A 24,522-nucleotide genomic window follows, 5' to 3' on the forward strand; every position below is an offset into this window, starting at 1 on the left:
AACATCATGATGAATCCTCTTGGAAAAGTTTGTGTTGATATTACACTGGCCCGCATTGCGAAAATAATGAAGAAAAAAATAAATAAAAAAAAAGACGTTGGGTGAAAGATTGGATATTACAGCGGGAAAAATTTACTCATGTAAATCTCCTGCATTATATAAAAACAGTAGAACCGAATGATTTAAAACTACTTTAGAATGAACTCCAACATATCAAGTACTGCTGGATTTGCTTACTCCAAGTATTAAAAAAAAAAGATACGAATATGCGAAAAGCAATATCACCTCATGAAAGGCTGGCTTTATGTCTAAGATTTTTAGCAACAGAAAGATCTTTCGAAGATTTGAAATTTTCAACATTGATTTCCCCAACAACAAACAGTGAAATAATTATGTAAACCTGTGAAGCGATTATCTGTGTTTTAAAAGAATTTATTAAGGTAAGAAAAATATAGTTTACAAATAAATCTTATATTCTACTATCTATGAATTAAGAATTAGAAAAAATAATGTTAGTTTTAAATTTGAAAGGTAATATAACATTTTTGTAGTGATGAATTCTGAGGGTATCCAGGAGTTTGTTGTTGTGGTTGTTGGTGTAGCGGTTGTGTTTCTAAACATTCTAAAACATACTGATCTTGGGGTTGGAGTGATTGTAGAGGTGTCGAAGTAGTTGAATACGAATAACCCATGCTGTGGTTGGAGGTAGGTGCCCAACTTTGAGCCGATGTTGAACATGGTGAAAGGTTATGATTTGAATAATTAATTTTTACGGAGTCTCTGTGTAGAGTTCCCAATTTTGCTTCAAACAACCATCCTTTGACAGATAGTTGCAGGCAGCAAGAGATAATAATTTGGTTTCTTCGAGTTCTTTTTTCGTTGGTTTTGTCTTTTTGGTGTTCCTGCAGGTAGAGGGTTCTGATCTTCTGATTCGATCTGAAAGTAAAAAACGGTTTTTATTTAATTTATTTCTTTGCAGATTCCACTAAAAGAAGAGAAGTGGGAACAAGTTGCCTCAGAATTCAACGAAAAATGGAATTTTTGAAATTGCCTAGGTGCTATAGACGGCAAACATATTAATATTATAAAACCACGTAATGCAGGATCCAGATATTTTAACTATAAAGGATATCACAGTGTGGTATTGATGGCCATTGTAGGTGCCAATTACAATTTTTTGATGGTTGACGTAGGACAAAACAGTAGAATTTCAGATGGTGGCGTGGTCTATAATACAAAATTTTGGGAGTTGCTACAAAATAATAAGTTAAATATTCCCGAACCCTAAAAATTTCCAGCTACAGATGTCTACTGTCCTTATGTATGTGTTGGGGATGATGGATGCCTTTGCTTTGGGTAACTTTGGGTAATTTGGTTTACTTTGGGATGATGCCTTAATGAAACCATATAATCGAGAACACGCGACAAGATCTCAACGTATTTTTAACTACCGTTTATCCAGAGCCCGAAGAGTAGTGGAAAATGCCTTTGGAATCTTTGTTACGAGATTTGGAATATCGCTACAGTTATATTAGCATATTGCTATCTACATAATTTAATGCGAAAAAACAATGAATATTGCACAAATAATATTTTAATAACAGAAAATTTGAGAACAGGATAATGTGAAGTTGGAACTGATAGGTCAGAAAACGAATTAATTCCACTTCAAAAAGGCACATTTGGAAACTCTTCCAAAAGTGCGATCTTCCCATCTTGGCCCTGAGATCACTGGCCAATTGTATTAATGATTCTTTCTTGATACAGTAACTTTCCTTCACAACGGTCTTCTAAAGAAAGCCATTGTGGTTCCAATACATAAGCAAGGATTCCTAATTATATTAAATTCAAAAAATTTAATTCATTAAACTCTTGGTAATATTATGATTGTTTTTATTCGTAATTGCTAATTAGTAATTAGAAATAGACCAAAAATCCTACATCCTAGTCTTAGATTTTCCTTACATATAGGTATTTCGTGTGCCTTGTCCTTCGTTTTCTTTATTTCTTAGGTCTGATTATTTTTGTTGATTATATGTTGATTAAATATTTTAGATTATTGTTTATTTCATATCATAGATTTTTGTTTATATGTTTGAAATAAATTTTATTGATTAATTATAAGGGAAAGTGAAAAGAAGTGAAAGTTGCTCGAAGCCGTTTGTTTTATAAAATTGATCTCCGTGTTGAAGTCAAGTTTATCCAGAATCTAGAAAAGTGAGAATGGAAAGCTAAAAATTTCTGGCTATTATGGTGGTTGGAGTTATAAGGGATGGTACTATCAGTGTCTGTGGGCTCACGGTATATTGAAAATTTGATCTTATTGTTGTGATGCAGTAATGGAAATTGATATTAATCGTTATTAACATAAAAGCTATGATGTTTAATGGTACTAGTAAATTAACATTAGAATTAATTCAATTTTTTTATTGCTTTATTTTACAATTACAGTATTAAAGACTTATATTTCTATTACATTGCAAGAAGGCCAGAGTAATTTTATTACCAAAAGTTTTTAAATCTAGTTTAAATCAACAAAGCACTATTAGTATCATAACACCAAATTTTAGGAAAAGTGTGGAAGATAATTCTCTCTAATCACCAGTTTATTAGTCTGGATTCAAAAAAAATAGTTGCACTATTGCCTTCACTAAGATTTTTAATGACATCGTAAAAGCGACACTTAAAAATTAAGTGTATGGTGCCAAGCATTGTTGTTTGGAGGTAACTTATCGAGCTTTTTAAGAGCTAGGGCATGTATTGTTTAGTTATCGATTCTTGGCCTTTTATTCATTATGTCTAATTAATTTCTCAAGGGTTTTTTCTTTTGTTGTGCACCATTTTTAATGTAATGATATACAAGTTAAATTTCTTTTCGCCCAGACGAAACCAGGCAGTAACAACTTCTGTTTACGATTTAGAAAATATACAAGATATATTAAGAAAACGTTGCCTACAACTTAACGCTTCAAAATCTGTCTTTAGCCCAAAAAAAAATAAAGATGAGTTCAAAAAGAAATGTAGAGATATAATTATTTTAGACAATCAGCCAATTCCTTTCGAAGAAAGTAAAAAATTAAGAGTAGTAATTGTTCAACATTTAGGTCTTGCTGAGCATGTCAGGAAATATCTTTGGCTAGCATACCTTAACTTCGTGGTCTATTTATCAGCATCAAAAAACGCCTTCAAGAAATGTAGAAAGTTACGTTTAATCGCATATGAACTAATACGATACAAGAGTCCATATTCGAAGCTGGTGGATGCATACCGGAAGAAGAGGCTTTAACATTTTTGTTTATGACTTATTCTGGAGTACCTAAATAATTTGTATTTTAAAAATATGCAACTGGCTTAATACACAAAATAAATGTATTCTCCAATCATAATTTTTAATTATTATAGGTATATTAATATAATTTATTATAAAGTAATTAAAAAAGCAATACATATTATCACGTACTTATACAAGAAGTTGTGCTTTCGAATGCATATTATACATCACAAATCACTAATAATAATCTAACACACTGCAAACATCATTACTTTATGCAGATGATGCAGCTTTAATTTCCGTTCAAAAGTTCTGAATGATAATCAATGTATTAACGAAGACGTAAATATATTATTTGTTGAGGCCCAAAAGCTGCTCTTAAAAATTAATCCTACTAAATCAATTGCCATTCTTTTCTGTAAAGACAATCACCGGTCATATATCTTGGAAAATTTAAATTTGCATATAAACAATAATGCTATATCGTTTAAAACATGTGCTAAAACTTTAGGGCTTGTTATGGATAATCAACCAAGATCTAAAGGAAATGTCACTTTTAAGTTAAGAAATGGATATTCTGCTTTGAAATCTATTCTTCCTCTTAGGCACTTTTTAAGCCCTAAAATTAAGAAAGTTTTGTGTGAATCGTTGGTTTTATTACTGATAAACTTTTGTGACATTATCTATGGCTCTTGTCATGATTATTCTGAGCCAGAATTTGAAAACGTCACAACTGTTGTCTAAGGCTTATTTATGGTGTAAGGAAGAGAGACCCCATATCTCATAAGTTAACTGAAGCAAACTGATTGAGTATGCACTGCTAGCAAGACTTACATACTTTCTGTTTTTTTTTAATAAAATTCTTAAACACTTCCATCTATTAAAAAAGATCAAATTTTGTACGGATGTGCATAACCTTAATATTAGACGAAAGAATTATTTAACAGGTGTTTTTCATATTCAATTACTCAATACATAAATAAATTTAAGATTAGCCAGTTTGATTCTTCCGCATGCAAACAGCATTTTCTAAACCAAATACAACTCTAATGTCGAAGTAGGTATGTGTTTTTTGTTGAATAATCTAGGGGCAGCATCAAAGAACTAAAGACAAAAACAAAAATTTTAATTAAAAAAACATAAAAACCGAACAAAATATTTACATAAAAATCAATTCAAACATAATCTTCTAGGGTTCTTTGGGAATTCGTTAGTCACTTTGTTAACAAAATCGTCCAAGTTTTTAAAAATGTGTTACCTGTGTACACTTATTATAGCGAGGCCATTGAGTCGAGTTTCAGACATGGTGCTCCTCAACCAGGTTTTGATTCTCCTAAGGCTACTAAATGACCTTTCAACTATATAAGTCGTACAAGATAATGCAACAAGGATCTGTAAAGCCTTCTTAATTTCAGGAAAGAAATCATCAGTTTCCTTGAGGATGTCCACAACACTCATTTTGACCGATTCTGGTTTTTCCTCCCATATTTTTTTCCAAAGCTCTATCTCATTTTGGATATTTGTAACACCGTAAAAATTTTTAAATTTCTGGCAAGCCTCTTCAAGTCCTTCCAAAGAAATGTTTTTCATTTGCGCAGGATGTAGTTTTGGCAAAGTAAATGATGGTCTATTTTCTTCAGAAAACCTTATTTCTAGGGAATTTATAATTGAGTCCAAATAAGGAATTGTTATGGACCCGCGCCAAAATTCTGAGGGGCTTTTTGATGGGTGGTTGCTACGGTGTTGTTGTCTTTCAGCAGTACGCGGTATTGATTTCATATCCAAACCAATTTTTTCCGCAATAACAGAAGCATCTTTGAAAATTTCTTCTGTTATTTTTTCGGGATTCTCACGGTGGTTTTTGATCAGTTTTAAAATACGACCAATATGCTGTGATGCCTGAACTGCATCCAAGGAGACTGATTGGAGCACGTTTACTGTTGGTTCTAAAAGAGCGGAATATTTGGCTATCAATCCAAGGCTAAAAATAAACGAAACTTTGGAAGCTGCAGCATGGAGCTGATATGCATGTTTCCTTGTCGCAATATTGCCATCTCGAGACAGGGTTTCTAGTGCCTCCATTATATCACAAAAGTTCTCTTTAAAAACTCTTATGGTCTTGTATTTCTCGCTGCACCTTGTTTCGCACAGCTTGGGAATATTGGGTATTAATTTTCTTCTTAGAACCGATTCACGAAAAAATGTAATTATATCTTTGATGACCCCAACTGTATTTCGGATCTCCGGCAGAGCATTCAGATCATTGATTACCAGGTTGAGTTTATGTGACGAGCAATGAAAAAATAGTGCTTTCTTGTATTGACATCGTGGAACAATTATCAAATCCCAAACCAACGCATTTATCTGGATCGAGATCCTCTTTCGTCAGGAATTCGTTAATAAACGAATTCGTTCGCTAAATCGCTAAATCATCCTAAATCGATTTAGCGTCCAAGGCTGTAAGCTCAGCAAATCCGAGGAATACTTCTTCAATGTTGCTGGTTTCCTCATCAAAATATCTTATGCCATCTGAGAGCTGTTCCTTTCCAGAGATATCCGCTGTTTCGTCTGCTAAAATGCTATATGCTTGCGATATCTTCACATTTTTGATGCAATCGGCCTTAATAACATCTCCACAAATACTGATAATCTCATTCTGGATGTCAACCGATCGATAACTTGCATTTTTCTTTCCATGCTCAAGATGGTTTTTTAAAATAGTGTCTCCTGCTTAGAACATTGAAAGGCTCGAAGTAGCATGCCGTGGAACTATGGGTAGGTTTGTTTGTTTGCAACATCTCTGATGCAATGATGCCAAATGCTCATAGAGAAATGGAAAAAATCACTTTATATATACTGATAATCTCATTCTGGATGTCAACCGATCGATAAGGCTCGAAGTAGCATGCCGTGGAACTATGGGCGGGTTTGTTTGTTTGCAACATCTCTGATGCAATGATGCCAAATGCTCATAGAGAAATGGAAAAAATCGCTTTATAATATCATAAAAATTTTCAGTTGTTTCTGAAGGCTCATAACAATACTACTGCTCCCCTTTAATAAAATATCAAGCATTTTTTTAAAGAAATTTGATAAGATACTCTATATCGAAGTCAATATATGTTAAATAAATGAAAAAAAGTACGAAGCAACGAGAAAACGGTAATGGCATCGCAACGCTGCTCGATCGCATTGTTAATGCCACCGATACAAGCACTCTCAAGCACCAGTGACGTCGTCAACAAATATTTACCTGATAAATTTTTATTAATTATTAGAGTTTGAGTATAAGTAATGGCTGTTATGAATAACACTTGAGTTGAAACTCCAAGTATGTACTCATGAGCATGAGCATGAAGTGCTGATTTGTTCTCCGTTTTATATGAATAAAAATAATTCGCTGAGAGGAGTATGTGCTCCGAATACATAAAGTAGATACTCGATATTTCCAAACAAGTCTGCACCTGAAAAAACACCAAATAAACAAGTGCCGCGTTTCGCATATTCGTGTATTAGTATAAATTCAAGTATCAGTGTGCAATGAGTGAAAGTGAAGAAGAAACTGAAGTCTGCGAATCCCAAATGGGATTTGTAAACATGCTACGTGATGTTCCCATACTTTTATCCAAGTCACAAATACCAGCTGTCCGAAAGTCAAAAAGCCAAGCAATAGAACTGATTAACAAACAGTGGAAGCTGAATTTCGGGTCACAAATAACGACAAGTCAAATGTACAAAAAAATTAATAATATGAAATCCAGACTCAAGAAAAAGACTGACATAAACAGGACTGGAAATAGGAAAATTGTGCTGCAGGATTGGGAAAATATTTTGTTGAAAATCATGGAAGGCAACACAAATCCAGTACTTGCAAAAGTTCCAGGTAAATTAATTAATATCTTCTTCATCGGCCATGAAGATACAATCCCTAGGCAATCAACTTCTGCTTCTGAAACGAGTGCAGCAAATGATGATGCTATTAGTACAGTACAACATGCACCTAAAAAAAAGAAACATAATAAAGGTAGTCCTCTCGAAGAATATGAAACAAACGTTACTAAACAACTCTCGAATAACGAACTACAAAGACTAGTTTTACTGAAACAACTGAGAGTTTTAGAAATGAAAGAGGAAAAACTCAAGAGACAGCTAAACAGAGATGTTGATGAACAATCTAATTCAAGCAATAATAATATCATTCAAGCTGACAATGGACAAGCATATTTCAAATTATAATGTGTCAATACTTTTTAGAATCACTTACGAAATAAAGAATTCTAACATGTGACAAAAACATTTTTCTAAAGTGTTAATAATAAAAATGATAAATAAGTTCTTTCCACGCTTTACTTACTTCAAGCGAAAGCAAGAATGACATCTGCTAACTCAGATCGCCTCCGTTGCCCGCTTCTTCTAATATTATTATTATCCAACTCCTCTTCTGCCGGATACGCAAGTGGGATATCTTCTAATGGGAGCTCCATAGGATCTAGCTCATCTTTTAAATATTTTGCTACATTGTGTAATATACAACAGCATATGACAAATTTTGGAACTTTTTCTATGGATACCCGCACTTTATATTGTAGCATCGGAAATCGTTGTTTTAGTTGACCAAAACATCTTTCAATTATTACACGTTCCTTTGTAAATAAATTATTATAAGCACGTTCTTGTGGTGTATTAGGATTTCTAAAAGGTACCATTAGCCACGGTGCTATACCATATCCTTTATCTCCTAAGAGTAGTGCTTGCGACCTATGAAAATCATTCCTCGCAATATTTGAAATTTCTGAATTGCTCCAAATCCGTGAATCGTGAACAGATCCTGGCCATGAAGCGTCTACACTTGTAAACCACTCATCTGAATTACATGTGGCTTGGACATTAATGCTGTGATAACCTTTGCGATTAATGTATTCATCGCTATGAATAGGTGGCTTTTTTATTTTTATGTGGGTACAGTCTATCACGCCCAATGCACAAGGAAAAGAATAATTTGATTGCCACTTTTGTTTCGCCTCTATTATGTCGGCAGCAGTGTGAGGAAATTTAATCCACAGACCACATTTTTCTATTAGCTTCTCAGTAACTTCCGTCACTACTTTTGAGACAGAACTTTGATGAACACCAACATCTTCTCCTACTCCTGATTGGAAACCCGAATCACCAACGTATCTCAAAAATATTTTCATTTTATCAATGTTATTTATAGCACCACCTCTTCTTTCTCCAGAGTCTGTACCCAAAAAGTGATTTGATATCCACTCTACATGTTCTCTAGTAAATCGATATAACACTTTAAAATCACGATCACAGGTACGCCTTCTAGGTTTGTAATATTTTTTAGAACGCAAATTAAGAATGAACTCAGCCATAGTTCTGCCGTAGACAAACTGAAGTCTGCTATATATCAGACTCCAAAATTGTGGAGTACATTCTCCTTCCGAGGAGCATCAACAAATTTTTATTCATAAGAAAACTGAGAATGAACTCACAGCAAATTATACATAAGAGTACCTACTCAAGTGGAGCATCTGCTCCCTATTTTTATTCATATGACATGGAGTATTTGCTCCAAATTCATGAGTAGATACTAAATGCTCATTTTTATTCATACGACCCAATATTACCATTTACGAGCTATTTATGTGTTTTTTAACGGACTTCGTTAGAGGAAGGTCCTAATAAAACGCAGCATTTTTGTCAAAGCATTTTTAATATTAAATAGGAAATTAAATATTTTATTAATATAATATTATAGATTTCTTAATAAATCATGTTTTAAGACACAAATTTTTATTATTTTGCATAATTTTACATTTACTTTATATCACATAATATATACTTCTATGGTGCTGACTTTTTCAAAGGGACAGTATTGCTTCAGCGGAATGAGTAAAAACTACAAGGATGTTCAAATTGTGAAGGAGTTGCAGGTTTTTTATAAGTTATAAGATTTTTATTATGAGTATTTAGCCTGTACAATGGTTTTGAGACATTTAACAGTGACCTATATAATACCTAATACCAATTATTAGATGATATTAATTTATACTAAAAAACAAAGCTTACCTGAGAATAAAGACTATGTACAATAGATTAGATTAAATAGTTTATTAGTAGTAATATACAAACAAGTACTTTTACAAGTAAATAAAATATGTAGTATGTTGGGCTTTTTCGAAAATCATGTTATTATTTCTTAAGTATTTTAATAATGACTTGAGAAATTTAATTCAATTTCTTTGGCGCAAATTTGTTTGCTGCAATCTTCGAATTTTAATTTCTTGTTCTTTATTTTTTTTCCATAATTTGGTGACAAGTGATTTAGCTTTTGAAACGGTGGAATCATCAGTGCTTAGGTCCTCAGGATATCATTTTGATTTTACCCTAGAATAATATACACAAAAATACAGTATTAATTAAAAAGAAAAAGAAAAAATAAAAAAAATATATTATGATAAACCAATTGATCAATAAAATGCATGTTATTATAAAGAATCTTTGTAATATCATACATTTGATTAATTGTATTTACTTAAATAAATATAACACAATAAAATACTATATCACTTTTAAATAAGATATATAGAATAGGATGATACATGGCATAAAACTAGTAGTCTATTTTGAGTGTATTTTTACCTTTTCCTTGGCAAGTCAGGGAGTCAGGGAATGTGTAGCAGTTCAACAAAAACGGCTTAGATGGGAAATAGTAATTGTTTTCCTAGACCCCACGGTAACTATTAATCTCAGATGCAGTTATTGTTGATGATGAATGATCAGATCTGTAATTATACAAAATTTGGTGTATCAAGATTATTAATCTATTTTAATTATCCATACTTGTATATATTAGCTTCACTGTTTGTACTATATACCATTTTGGAAGCTAAAGAAGTTTTTGCACTCTTCAGGAAAACTACCCCTGCAGCTTTGAAAGGTAAATCACTTGGTAAATTAACTGAATTATCGGCTGCTGTGTTTTTAACCAGTGCATCAGAAATCCTAGTAAAAAATAGTTTTACACACATACCTAATTTAATAAGTATTAGGTATAAATAAAGCTTATATGAGTAACACTAATACTTTTTGTGACGATTTTTTTATACTAGAAAAATATATTTAAAAAAAAATTACCTTTGAGGTAGAGCTGATTTTTTAAATAAAGTCTGGCTGCTGATAATATTATCTTCCTTATATAAGAAATCACTTCTAAGGATGTGATCTGAACAAACAAATATGTTCTTTTTAATTTTGTCGATTTCCATTAATAAAATCCATTGTTCCCTGTGGGCATATATTAGGCAATCTATAATAAGTATTTGATATTTAATCAAAAAGCAAAAACAATTACAGTAATAAATTAATATGTGGTGCCAATTACTATATGTATTATTGTAAGTTGCAATATGGTAAAACAAACAAAAAATTATCGACAAAATTTTAGGGAAAGACAAAATTAATTTTATACATAGATATCAATATCTAAATAAATTTCAAAATTCTTTAAAGGCAATAAAAAATTAGTAATTTCATCTATCTACCTAATATCTATATTAAAAAAACATAACTATATAGGTACATTTAAAAATATAAATATTTTGGTATTTTATGCACACTTTCACATTCAAGTTTTTATTAGGTTTATATCTATAAGATCCCCTATTCTATGTTTATGATGATGGTAACCCTATTATGTGATGTTATGAAAGTATCGGTACTTACTTGTGAAAAGATCGGCGGCTGGAATCACCTTTTTATCATAATGCGGCACAAACGACACAAGTTTTTGCCATCCTGGCAATTTAAAAAAACACTACAAAGAGGCCGTTTGACAGATGACACTACGCGTATGGCTCAGGCGCTTAAGCTCCGGTGTTGTCGCTTCAAATTTTTTAGAAGCAGTTTTAGGGATAGAAATGTTAATAATTTTGTTTTTTTTTGCTTAAGGATATTATATTTATTCTTAAAATAGGTTAATTGTAGTATTTATTCTTTTTACTTTAATTTCTTTATTTTCCTATAAAATATAACACAAATAAGTTAAATTAACGTTATAATGGTTGTTAAAATATAGCTAAAAATTTCCTCCGTTGGAAATTTGCGTCGACTTGACAACAGAGAATCGGCAAATATGTTTGTAAACAAAACACCCCTCTTGCCCCTGTGCACATGTTGGACTCAAACAAAGTTGTTGTTGACTAATTCTAGCCTTTCAATGTTCTAAGGTCTCCTGCGTCAATTCGCATCTTATACAGCCCTTCCAGAATTCCATCACCATAGCTTGCCCCCCTTAATGCTAGGTCGTGGGATCCGCAAAACGCATTGCAGGAAATAATCGATCTTATAATTTTCCTGTTTTTTTGAAGACCTTCCTAAGAGTATTTGTTAATTTGCACATCTACACCTACTGGCACATTATCAAGAAAAGATTTAGCTGCTTCCAATGCCGTCTTATGAAAGTGAGTATCTGCGTGTTTTCTGCAGTATTCATGAACATCTTTGAACCTACAAAACGGCTTCATAATTAACGAACCTAAAACACCTCTAACGGAGCTCAGATTGGGTGGAAATAGTGTACAGAATTTACAGAAGGCTCCTTTTTGTTGGCGGGAGTATGCTAACCATGGTGAGTACATTTCCAACCAGGAATGATTGAATTTTCTTTTCAGATACTGGGCGTCTTTCAACGTCGTACGTTTTCCGTAGTATCCGTAGGTTCTTGGCTCAAAGTGAGCGTAATCGTTTCAATTCGCTTTTCACTTGCGAGCGCTTCGAGCCCCCGAAATGTAAATATGTATAGGTATAGTAAAGCCTTATCTTAGATTGAAGTAACCTAATAGCCTAATTATTAAGTGAAATTAGAAATTAATAAGTGATAAGTTACAAAATATACGTTTTTAAAAGTTTCAATTAGCCGGATGACTTGTTTAGCGTTAACCTCTAGGCCTCTAGGCCTAACGCCTGCGAGGGCAGGGAGGGGGCAACTGCCCCCCCTGCCTCTCTCTAGGGACGCCCTTGCATCAAGCTAAATGAATCATTTAAGTCTCTTTATAATATACAAATACTAGGCTTCAACATGATTCAGACACTATTTTGTTAAATGTTAGTTACATAGTTTTAGCACTTATGAATAATAAATAGAATTTAATTTATCTGTATTATTTTGGTAACTAGTAAATGTAACTAGTAAAACGGCAATCGCACTCCCCCGTGGAGAAGAGGAGATCATTCACTTATCATAGTTATCTCAAATATCAAAAGTATGAAGCTCTGATGGAGTCCTTTCCATGTTATCGGATTCTGTTCTTTACATTTATTTACAAATAATACACTTAAATTAAAATTACAGGATATGTTTCTTCTTGACTAACTAGTTGACGTTATCTACGTTGTTAATGAACTTTCTGATGATTTGAGATGTGGATATAATAATAATAATAATAATAATACCCTTATTGATGTAGCTATTCCCAATAATAACAACCTAAGAGCAAAACATAATGAAAAGATTGTTAAGTACAGGGATCTAGAACACCAGATACGAAGACAATGGAAAAAGAGAGAAGTGCGGACAGTTCCAATTATTGTGTCAACAACAGGAGTAATACCAAAGAGCCTGGTCTAATAACATGGAAAGGACTCCACCAGAAGCTTCATCCTTCTGATATCTGAGATATCTGGGATAAGGTAACGATCCACCCTTCCTTAAGGGGGAATGCGATGGCTGTTTGGCAAGAAAATAATAATAATATAATATTAATAATCTGTATAATAGTTGGACTTCTTGAGTATTGGACTTCTTAAAAATTACAACACTTATTTCAGATTGCTGATAAGGATTTCTGCTGACAGATTGTCATCGTATGAAATAAAATACTTATACCGCCATGAAACTTAGCTCTATAAAAGCGTTTTGAAATCACATGTTTAAAATGTAAATTAAATAAATTAATTAAAAAAATATATATTTTTTTAAATTCAATTTTTAATAAATCACATTTTTTTTATTTAGCTTATCCAGGAGCAGAATTGGGATGTGAATTTTATAGTTTTGTAATATTTATTATTTTAATATTTTATGAAGCAAAAATAACCAGTCGGTATTACAAAATCAAATTTACCTGGCCTAATTTAATTCGCTGACTTTTTAAGCTAATATTCTTTTTTTACAATTAGCTAAACCTATTGCTATTCTATTTAAAGTTTTCGAAAAAATGCCTAATATTGCTTAATACATTTCCTGGCTTGCGCGGCCATACTTCACCTCCTGTGGTTATCTCCCGTATCACTTACTTTATACAACTCTTATTATAACTCATACAACTTTATTAAATAATTATAAAGTTACACGAGTTATATTAAGAGCGAAGCTATCTTTTTATATTCGCCGATCATTGCAAGCTAATATTTTGGTTCTATAACGAATTTTCTGGTTTCTGGTTTTCGGCGTTATACGTACGTAAGATGAGGAGAGTACATGATAGAAAAAAATATATGCTTCTCTTGGAGGATTAAAAAAAAGCGATCTTTTCGGAAATTTTTATTGAAAAACCATTTGCGTCGTTATGACTTTTCCTAATTTTTTTAAACTTACAGGCATGAAAACCCTTGAAGAAAATATTTTCCGAAAAGGCGCTTTTTCGGATTAACCCCTGAAGCGGCAAAAGCAAGATTTTGCTGAAAAAGCAAGTTGCTTTTTCCGAGCCGTGATCTTTCAAAATTTTGCTTGGTATCTTGGGGTACTAAAACGGCTCTGGAGCCTAAACGGTTCAATTTATGGTATTAGAGATGATTAATGTATTTTTTATGTAAATGTACGTTTTTTTTATTTAAGCTATTTTTTACAAAAAAATTACTATCTCGTGAAGTATTTTTTTTTAAATTAATGTTTATTGTTTAATGTTTACGGGCTTAAACAAGAATTTTCATCGATTTGTTTGCATAATTTGAAACCTTAATCTTTTAGCTTTAAATTGTGTTATTACTCATCAGGCTTCGTAATATACAGAGCGCACCGCGTATGTATGAACTCCTTTTTGTGCTGTTTTTGACCAACTTTTTCAGTTTTTTCCTAATAACTCTTTACTGGCGGCACTTATAGGTTTTAAGCTTTTAGCATTTAAATAACTTTTTAAAACTTATTTATTGACATAATCTTTAACTTTTTATGTAGAGTAGTTTTTACTCTACACTTTTCTGGCTTTAACGCTGGCATACCTACGAAAACTATTTTTCCTTCAGACACTGAGAATTTTTTTGATGCCGTTTTTATTTAAATATTAAAATTAGACAGAAGATTATAATCAAGCAGATCTACCCTGCTCGACCAGAGGCCGGCCTCCTGGTGCAATAAGTTAGTGGTCCGGCACGCAATGTTAAAGTATAGAGATGATCTCTCAATCAAAGAGCATATTTCGGGCCTGTTTATAATATATGTTTAATTAATTAAATCAAGGTTATTTGAATCTTAATTATTTATCAAGTTATCAAGGCCAGACTGTAAAAAAATAGGGACGCTGCTCCAGTCACACTGAAATAAGGTGATCCTTCTATTTGCGACGCAAACCCTTAGAGACTATGTAATGAGCGAAATAAAATAGAAACAGAATAAGAAGAGACACAATTTAACGTGAAACGAAAAAAAATTACTCGACTTACCCTAGTAATAAATGAAGTAGAGGATGTTGATATAAGGAACACCCCAATCAGCTTTCACTAAATTGACAAAGACGTAATGCACTTCGGTATTATCTCGCATGAGATTTAGGTACCGATTCAATAATTGCCGTAGTACTGCTACTTTTCGGTATTGCACACCTGTTCCGTATTTTAAGTTTTTGGCGGATGACCTCGGTCAAATAGTTTACTCCTCACGCCCTGAGGGGTCCAACGCGTGTGTTATACCGGGTGAACTTTATATGCAAAATCAATGTAAATAAACCAAAATGAACAAACTATTACCGAACTAATTATTAAATATCTCAAACTTTAAAGAAAACTTATGTTAACTAAAAATAACTAAAATTAGAAAAAAGTAACAAAAGGAGAGAGAACGAAACAGAGCATATGGCCAGATGATCGCATCTTTTTTAAGCAAATGGCGGCAATAGCTAAAATATGTGGAAACCGACCTTTTTATTTGGAAAATTATAGGCTTAAAATGGCTCAAAATGATCGAAAAATGGTATCTTGAATCTTTCAATTTTCCGAATATGATTGTGCATATTTTATATAGAATCGTCTTTATTGAGCCAACACAACTATAGAAAAGTAAAGGTTGCAAACAAACAAATCTTCTAGCGTCCTCTCGCTTCGCAACGGATACTTGATTGACGTTCCTAATTGGACCAATGAAAATGGTAGAAAGGCGTGTCCAAATTAAGGTTAGAAAATCAAATTTTAAATAATAATCAATTAAAATTTGATTTTAATAAAAATTGACAATTCTAAAAGATAACATCAATAAATAAAACCAGAAACCTGACATACTGCAAATCAATTTATAGTATGCCTTATATTGAAAGAGACACTTTTAGGGAAAAAGTAATTTAATTAGAATACCACCCCTAAAACAAACCCAACTCACGCTTACTGTCATTAAGCCTAGAAATCAGGACGTTCTACGCCTATGCTGAGCTGTGTATACAGCGAGGCTAAAATCGGAGCGTACGAATGTTACCCCACCACACGCTCTGTCTCTCCTGCGCTCATTTAACCCAGTATTATGCAGAAATGTCAGATTGCTTTCCCGAGGTTATGTAACAAACATATACAATAACAACAATACATTATTTTGTTTTTGTGAGTGCATTAAATGATGCGCAGCGCACGTGAGTGAAGCTGTGAACAGCTTTTAGCTTCCTCCACCAGTACCCGTTGAACGTCCTAAGATTCTAGATATAAGTAATTATGTTGCATCAGTCACTGTAAATAACGTCATTTCTGTTAGCTCCATGTCAATTATTTCCAAGCAGGATGGCAGACATATGATTCTGATGTGCACTGTATAAGCTTTATACATGTGATAACAATACGAAAAAGAAAGGTGGATGAAAACCAATCCAGGATTTTGTGACGTAATTATTTATGTTTTTGAACCGATAATTCTTCTTCTTTTTAATCGATTTTTATGGCTTGTACCCAAAAGCTAGAATCGTGACGCAATACGCGTCATTTTATTTATTAATAATTAGTACATTATTGATGAATTTTAATTGTTTTTAAATATTATACGAGGTTTAAAAAAAATAATAATTACAATAAATATATATTTGTAATTTATGTAGGGTATTGATGTTTACAGATATTTACGAAATAAATAATAGTAATTGGAATAAAGAGGTTGTTAAGGTTTGGTTAAGGTGACGGGACTATCAAAACTTTTTATTAAGTTTGGAAATATTATGCATAAGTGTTATCTGTGAATGCAAGAACTTACAAGACATATTATTCACCCCGTTGCCAGGGAAACCAGATAATCGTGACATATTATACGTTTTTTTATTTTTTTTTCTTGATACTGGCAAGAAATAAAAATATTCCAATTGATCCCCGCGACCCGTATTTATACTTGTTAACTTTCTTGACTTAGAAAAGGCTTTTGATCCGTTGGTGGTACTAGTTCAAATAGTATTTATGAAATCGCTTGAAAAAAGTTCTTATTGATGGAAAAGACATGCAAGTAATATATGAATTCCTCAAGGTACCATGTTTAGAGCTATACTTTTTACAGTTTGACGAAACAGAATTTTTAAACTTAATTTAATAATAATATATTATCATTTGTAATTACGTAATTTCTAGCGGACAAAATACGGTTAAAGATTAAATTGCAGAATTAATTTTTTTTTAATTTAATACCTTAATAAACACCGACTTAAGGTAAGCAAATCTATGCACAATCCACAGACGAATGGAATCACTGAGATATTTCTTTTATGTATATCACTAAATTTATTATTCATGAGAATAATTTATCTAATAAATAAAATTCAGGAAACAAATATATTTAGTTGAAGATGGAAACCTTCAGCTAACTCAACTTAAGATTATATAGTTATGGTGAATGTTTTAATGACAATCCCCTGCGTGTGATATTTTGCCTGCAAGCCCTTAAAAAATGCTTTTTAATGGTACCCTACAAAGCTATCTTCGATATAGTACATTTTTTGGTATTAAATGAAGTTTTATTTAATTACATTAAAATTTTATTTTTCAATATTAATTTAATATATATTTAAAAACATTCTTATTACTCACTGAGGAAATGTTAGAGAAATGTCTTTCCTACTATAGTAGGTTTACAAAAAGGTATTTTGTGTTCATATTTCTCAACTCGCAAAATTCAATTATGAGAAAACGCCTGAACTCAGAAGTCATAAAGTAACATCTCAATAGTATGCAACACACTAATGTTATCATAATTGGACCACCTCTTACAACGGATCGACATGTGCTTAATCTACTTATAGCCTACTTATTTATAGAGGAATGTCATCATATTAATGCCAAAAGTACTTGTACATGCACAAGTACCGGGTCCTATCGACAAGAGACTTATGACGATCTACCTGATTGATGTGTGCGATCTAAATTTTAAGGCTTTTCAAAAAAAGTCCTTAGATTTAAATTTTCAAAAAAATTAAATCTAAGGACTCTTAAATAAGCTTGTCTGCGTCTCCTTCTTATTCCTCAACGACCGGCTATGAGATACTCTTAATTTCTTGCACTAATCATATAAACGATTCAATTCAATCTAACCACACAGAAGAATATTTTCTCCTCTTACTTAATATTCTGTCAGTGCGTAATAAAACTTTTAAATTCACAATCCTTTTGAATGACTTAAAAATTCTAAACATTGTTTTATTAACAGAACATTGGTTAAGGACAAATAAATTGATATATATACCTAATATAATTAGGTATTATACATTACATTCGTATTGTAGTACTCGAGTGTCTTACGGAGGCCGTATGATTCTGGTTAGTGATATTTTGTTTTTGAAGCAGAGTTCATTCGAACAAATAAATAAATATGACTATTTCCTAAAAGAAACCACGTTTGAATTTTGTGTAATGTTCTTTAGAACAAGAAATGTATACATAATTTGTGTTTATCGATCTCCCATATCAGACTTCATCGTCTTCTTTTTTCGTCTGGAGAGTCTTTTGTCTAAAATTTCGTGCTCGGCACAAATAATTATTTCTAGAGATCTTAACGTAAATTATGAGGATCCAAACTCTGCATCGACTCTTCGTTTACGTAATATGCCTAGTTCATTTAACTTGCTGCAAACGCATGTGGACTCACCAACTCGAGTAACTGAATATTTGTCCACTACAATTAACTACATATGTTCTAACCTTCCAAACTCTATAATAAATTGCACTGTTATCAATGCTGCTTTATCAGACCATGAGGCTGTTATGTGTAGGGTTAAAAATACTATGTAAACATATTAAAGTAAAGCCGAATTTTGGACGCATATTTGATAAAAAAATATATAATAATATGTAGAAAAAATAGAAAATATAAATTATATACGGTATCCCAAAATTTTCAACAAAATGTTACTCCATCAACTGAACCACTTAGTATCTTACAAATAGACAATAGTTCACAACTCGTTCTTTTCTTACATACTGACTTGAAAGAAGTAATAGGAGCTTTGAAATTGATGAAAAACAAACATTCATCAGGTGAGGAAGGAATCACGGTTAAGATTTTACTTTATTTGCCGGATATCGGGATAGGATAATGAGCACCTTTTCAGGTTGTTTGAAAAAGTAATTCCTATTCATAAAGATAGCAATCTGGATAATCCATCTAACTTCCAGCCTATTTCTCTTTTTTCTTAAAAAACTAGTAAGATTTCGCATGATGTTTTACCTCAAATCAAATAACTTCCTTAGTAACTTTCAGTATGGCTTTCAAGAGAGCTACAATACGGATGCTCATCTGCAATTTATTAGTTATTTACAATTTATTGAATGCTGTATATGTCCAAATGAATGGCAGTGTTGTTTCCGCCGCAGTCTTTTATGACTTTTTAAAGGCATTTGATTGTGTTAGCCATGGGTCTCTGCGTCTGAAGCTCGGCTGCTGTGGTTTTAGAGGGGTAGCACATTCTTGGTACCGTGCTTATCTATCAGGGACCTTGTGAGCTTTGAGATTTCATAAAGTCACGAGATAACCTGTGGGGTATCATAGGGATCAGTCTTGGATGCAATGCTTTTTCCTTTGTATGTCAATGATCTTACAAATCTGGACATTAGGGAAAGATTACCTTATTTGCCGATGACACCACAAAATTTTTTGGCACGGATTAAATAGTGAGACATCGGAGCCTGTTGATGGACCTCCAGAGGATATCTAGATATAGATCCTTGATAACAACCTTAAATTTACTTATCACGTACTTGATCGTGCCAGTAAAATATTAGCTGGTTGCTTAGCCATTAGCGTCGCAACTAAAGAGCTGGGTACCGAGATGAGAAGGACCGTATATTTTGCCCTTGTTGAGTCTTGTCTTTGCTACGGTATTTGTTTTTGGGAAATGCTAGCAATTAACTTTTCTAGTCGCTCTTTGTATTGCAAAAGAGAGCCCCCTGGTATATTTGCAAAGCACAACCTCGGGATTTCTGCCGGACTCGATTTGCTCGATAAAATATTGTAATAGTCACGTGTGTGTATATACTGGAATTTGTTAGCATCATGTTCAAAAATCGGCATAAGTATATGGCAGAGAACCCTAGGTATGTGACATGATATACGAACAATCTGCAACTACCCATTCCCTCGTCCGCTTTTATTCAGAAATCAATTATTTATGTAGGTATAAATGTATTCAATCCTCTGCCATGCAACATTAGAGATCTTGCAACACTCTAATGCTTTAAACATAGACTTAAAAACTATCTGACAGAAGAGGCCTACTATAACCTTAAAGAGTTTTAATGTTTAAAAGCTTAATGTTTTGTGAAGTCTACAGTGTATGTTTTGTATGTATATATAGCTTTTGATTTTCCTCTTTTTTTGTATAAATTTTTCTTTTTGAATGTTTTAATTCTGTTTTTTCTTAAGTTTAAGTTGCTTTGTTACCAACAAATATTTGTTAATAACAAAAAAACTTATTTTGATTTTATTTGATTTGACTATAGTAGCAATAATCTTAAGATTTTTTTGGCTTGAATCATTTCTCGCCTGTAAAATTTTTGTTTATTCGTACCTAAATGAAAATTATGTCAATGGTAGTGATAAGTTTAAAAAAAGTGCAAGCATTTTTACTCTAAAAGGTAAAACGTAACTGTATTTAATGAGTTACTTATTATATTGGGTATTACATCACTTATAGCAAAAATCAATTTAGAAATTTTTATCTCACACGCTCAAAAGTTGAAAAGAAGAAGAAAATAGACTTATTCACGTATTTAAAAGAAATATGAACTTAAATCTGTAACGATACCGTTCGATATATTTAATTTAATTTAAGTTCAATAAGTTTTAAATACAATAATTTACTTGAGGTATAATAGATTTTTTATATACCTAGGAGCTGAGGTTCAATCTATTAATCTCTGAGCTCGTTTCTTCTTTTCAATGTCCTACCTAACTTTGTTATGAATATTACAATTAAAAAACGATAAAAAACAACAAGAAGACCTACTTTTTTTAAAAAATACCTAATTTGAATCAACGTTTCGGTAGTAAGATTAAGATTAATTTTACATTAAGATCACACCCCTTTAATTAAAAAAAAAGTAACCTTTGAAATTTTTGTTATCTTTCAAAAGAGTTTGTCAAACTATTAATAAACCATCAAATCATATAAAAAAGTATATAAAGTATTTTCGAATTAGGAAGAAATTTTGATGACACTACATAGCTGAAAATTTGAAAGATAAGTATATTTTATTTTTAATTTAATTTAATTTTACTTTAATTACCTTGATAACGGTAGTAGATATAACTACCGAAACGTTGGTTCAAATTAGGTATTTCTTTAAAAAAGTAGGTCTTCTTGTTGTTTTTTATCGTTTATTAACTAGAGGCATCTGAGGAGAAATATATATGTAGACAACATTTAGAAAAAGTATACTCTCATAGACAGAAAAGGGATGAACTAAGATTATTGGACGAAGCAACGCAATTAAAGTAATCGGACAGTTTGCAATAAATCTTAGGCTATCAACACGTTATGCTCTAGAGCAATTGGATCATCTCTCGAATCTATAACGAAAGTAGTTAAACTTTATCAAAATTGAATAAATAAAACCATCGTTACTAGAAATACAACATATGCAAAACTCAAATAAAGTTGATTTTTATTATCCGGGAATTATAGAAAGTCTGACATGACAGAAGAACTGATATGTTCGAAAACTTTATCATACCTCTGATAATTAATTAATTAGAGAATATAAGTTATATTTATATGTATGGATGGAAATAATGTCGTTTAAAGTTTTTAGAAAGATAAATTTAAGGCTTTTTGATAATTTTAAATAATTTCAAGAGATATACGTATTTTGCAAAACAACATAACTTTTTTTTTAATTTCAGATTAAGAACGTCATTATCTTTCTTAAGTCCAGGCTCTTTATAGCTGTATTTCATATTTATGAAGATATTTAGTTACTTGGTAAACCACTTTAAAATAAATCGAAAAGCAATTTGTGCAAATATTTCGTTATCTATAATTAGTTCATAAATCAGTAATACTTAATAAAGAGATGTTATCATAATTATAATTAGAATACATATAGGCAATAATCTCATTTTGAGATAATCGAGGTAACTATCATCACCGTATCATTAAATCAATCGGTTCAAATAAATTTAAATGTACAGTCGATCGGGCTACCGTAAAGGCTTCCTATTACGTCAACAATTATTGATTAATCGTGTTAATCAAGTAGAAAATCACATTTCATTGAATTTCCCTAAATCCCCACTGGTTTCCATTTTGTACATTAATAATGACTGGATACTAAGTAGGTTCATTGCGTATTTTGAAATAAATTTGCACGGCTAATAATGTTTTATAATTAATAGTCACATTTTTTTTATCACGTATACAAAAATTAATGTCTAAGCCAAAAGTGTATTAGAAAAATTTAAAAATTTGGTATAATTTTAATTCTTATCCCAATCATCCAGAATGTAATTAGAGTGAAAGAAACTGAAATAAAACATTTTAGATATCACTTTCATAAATTTAATTATAATGCCGTAGAAATTATTAAGATTTTTTGATTTTAAAAACACATTAGAATAAGTGCGGAAAAAAAAGGTTTGAGAATTATTTAATTAAACAAAATATATCATCTAATAATCAATTTAAAGTCATTCCTTTATACGAGATGCTATACTCGTATATGTATAAATTCATATCTTTATTAACCAATGAGCGCCGTAAAAGCAAAAAATGTATAGCAGTCTTCCTGGATCTGGCAAAGGCGTTCGACAGCCTGTTATATAAAAGAACTCGATAAATTATATGCATATGCTATAAATGATATGATTTCTTAATCAGCTACCTGGAGGATAGAGAACAATATAAAATGATTGAAGATTGTTATAATATGGGTAATAAAAAGATTCAAATAGAAGGAATCGAGCCGGTCACTATTTTTTAAGTTTTTAAAAGTATATTTATCCTTATTTATGATTAATTTATTGTTTTGAATCATTTAAGAGTTCTTTTCTTTGGCAATTTGTAGAAAGTGGTAAATTTTTTTTTCTTCTGTTAAATCCCGTGCTATGCTTCCACACGTAGTTTTAGTTTTCCGTTTTTGAACACTTTTTGCATCAATATTTATCTAGCAAACTTCCTAAAATAGGTCTGATTTCATTTAGTTTTACGGGATCAAGCCTGTAATAATTATCTAGATTACTTTATTTTACGGTTACGTTCAAAATGATATTGTTAGTAAGTTGTTGAGAGCTTCTGCAAACTTGTTAAGAGCGAAGCTCTTATATGTGCTCGTGAAGAATTGATAGATTTTAGGATTCGCGTCACATAAATGTTAATAACTTTGCTTCTATGGCGAATTTTTTTTTCTGGTTTTCACCGTTTTATGTGGGAAGGTTAAGGCTACGTGACGATGTAAATTTTTTTTGGCCACGCCGCCCCAAAGGGCGGGCGTGGCAAAAAACCGCTTTTTTCGCGAAAACAGTCGGTGTAGCAACTTGTGGAAAACTGACTGAGCCGAATTTTCTGACACTCATTGACGTCAAAGGCCTTTATGCAAAGCAACTCCCGAAGGGCGCTTTTTAAGATTAACCCTTAAGAAGTTGGATTTTTCTGTGAATGAATTTTGAACTTTTTGCGCGGTACCTCGCGGACTTAAACGGTTGTGGGGCCTAAATGGTAATGTTCCCGACAATGCGAACAAAACAGGCCTTTTCTACGTAAATGTAGCTTTCTTTTTTATTAAAACTATTTTTTTCCAAAAGAAACTCCTTCTGAGATAAACGAGCTCAAACTTAATTTTTTTTTTCGAAAAAAAAAATGATTTTTTTGAGAAAAAAATTTTTTTTTGTACAAACACCGTTCAAAAGCTTAATCCTTTAGGATTAAATAGAGGTATTATTCATGATGCTACGTATTATACAGGGTGAGCTGTGTTAACAAATATAAACCCCTTTTTGAGCCTTTTTTTGATAGTTTTTTTCTACTTTTCTTAATAACTCTTTATTGGCAGCACCTAGAGACTTCAAGCTTTCAGCATTTTAAGAACTTTTTAAATCTTATTTTTCGACGTTCTCTACAACCTTCTACGTAGAGTAGTTTTTGCTTTACACCTTTTTTAACTTTGACGCTTTATACCGGCATACCTATGATACCTACGACAACCATTTTTTTTTCTGAAATCACTGGACACTATCTGGCTATAATTCACTAAAACCGTTTTTCTTTAAATGTTTCCGTTTTTCCGCAACGTACTGTTATTCAAGAAAAACCTTAAAAAAAAAGCCGTTCTAATCAACCAGTCATACCCTGGAGACACAGGGAGCCAGCTCATGGTACAATAAAGTTGGCGGTCCAGCACCCAATGTAAAAGCATTAGGACGACGTCACTATCGAGTCGCACATGGCCAGATGACGTAATCGCGGGGTTTTCGGTATCGCGGCGGCAAATTCAGCCCATTTGCGTTACGAGTTAGAGTAGGAAAAGCGATTTTAGAGAAGGATGGAGGATGTCTGGCAACAATTATAAACGCGTCGTGTTCGTCT

At 32.1% G+C, this 24,522-nt stretch overlaps 1 protein-coding gene across 1 annotated transcript in view; it reads right to left on the bottom strand.

The window, feature by feature from the left end:
- Positions 1-469: 469 nt before the first annotated feature.
- The window catches only part of LOC126734654 (uncharacterized), a 112,404-nt gene continuing 88,351 nt past the window's right edge, over positions 470-24,522 (bottom strand). The window contains exons 3-4 of the mRNA XM_050438353.1: positions 542-936; positions 470-483 (exon numbers count right to left, since the gene is read on the bottom strand). Coding sequence (XP_050294310.1) covers positions 470-483; positions 542-936 — 409 coding nt within the window. The remainder of the gene's footprint in view (positions 484-541; positions 937-24,522) is intronic.

Source organism: Anthonomus grandis, chromosome 3 (assembly GCF_022605725.1).
Source record: "Anthonomus grandis grandis chromosome 3, icAntGran1.3, whole genome shotgun sequence".
Classification (NCBI taxonomy): Eukaryota; Metazoa; Arthropoda; class Insecta; order Coleoptera; family Curculionidae; genus Anthonomus; species Anthonomus grandis.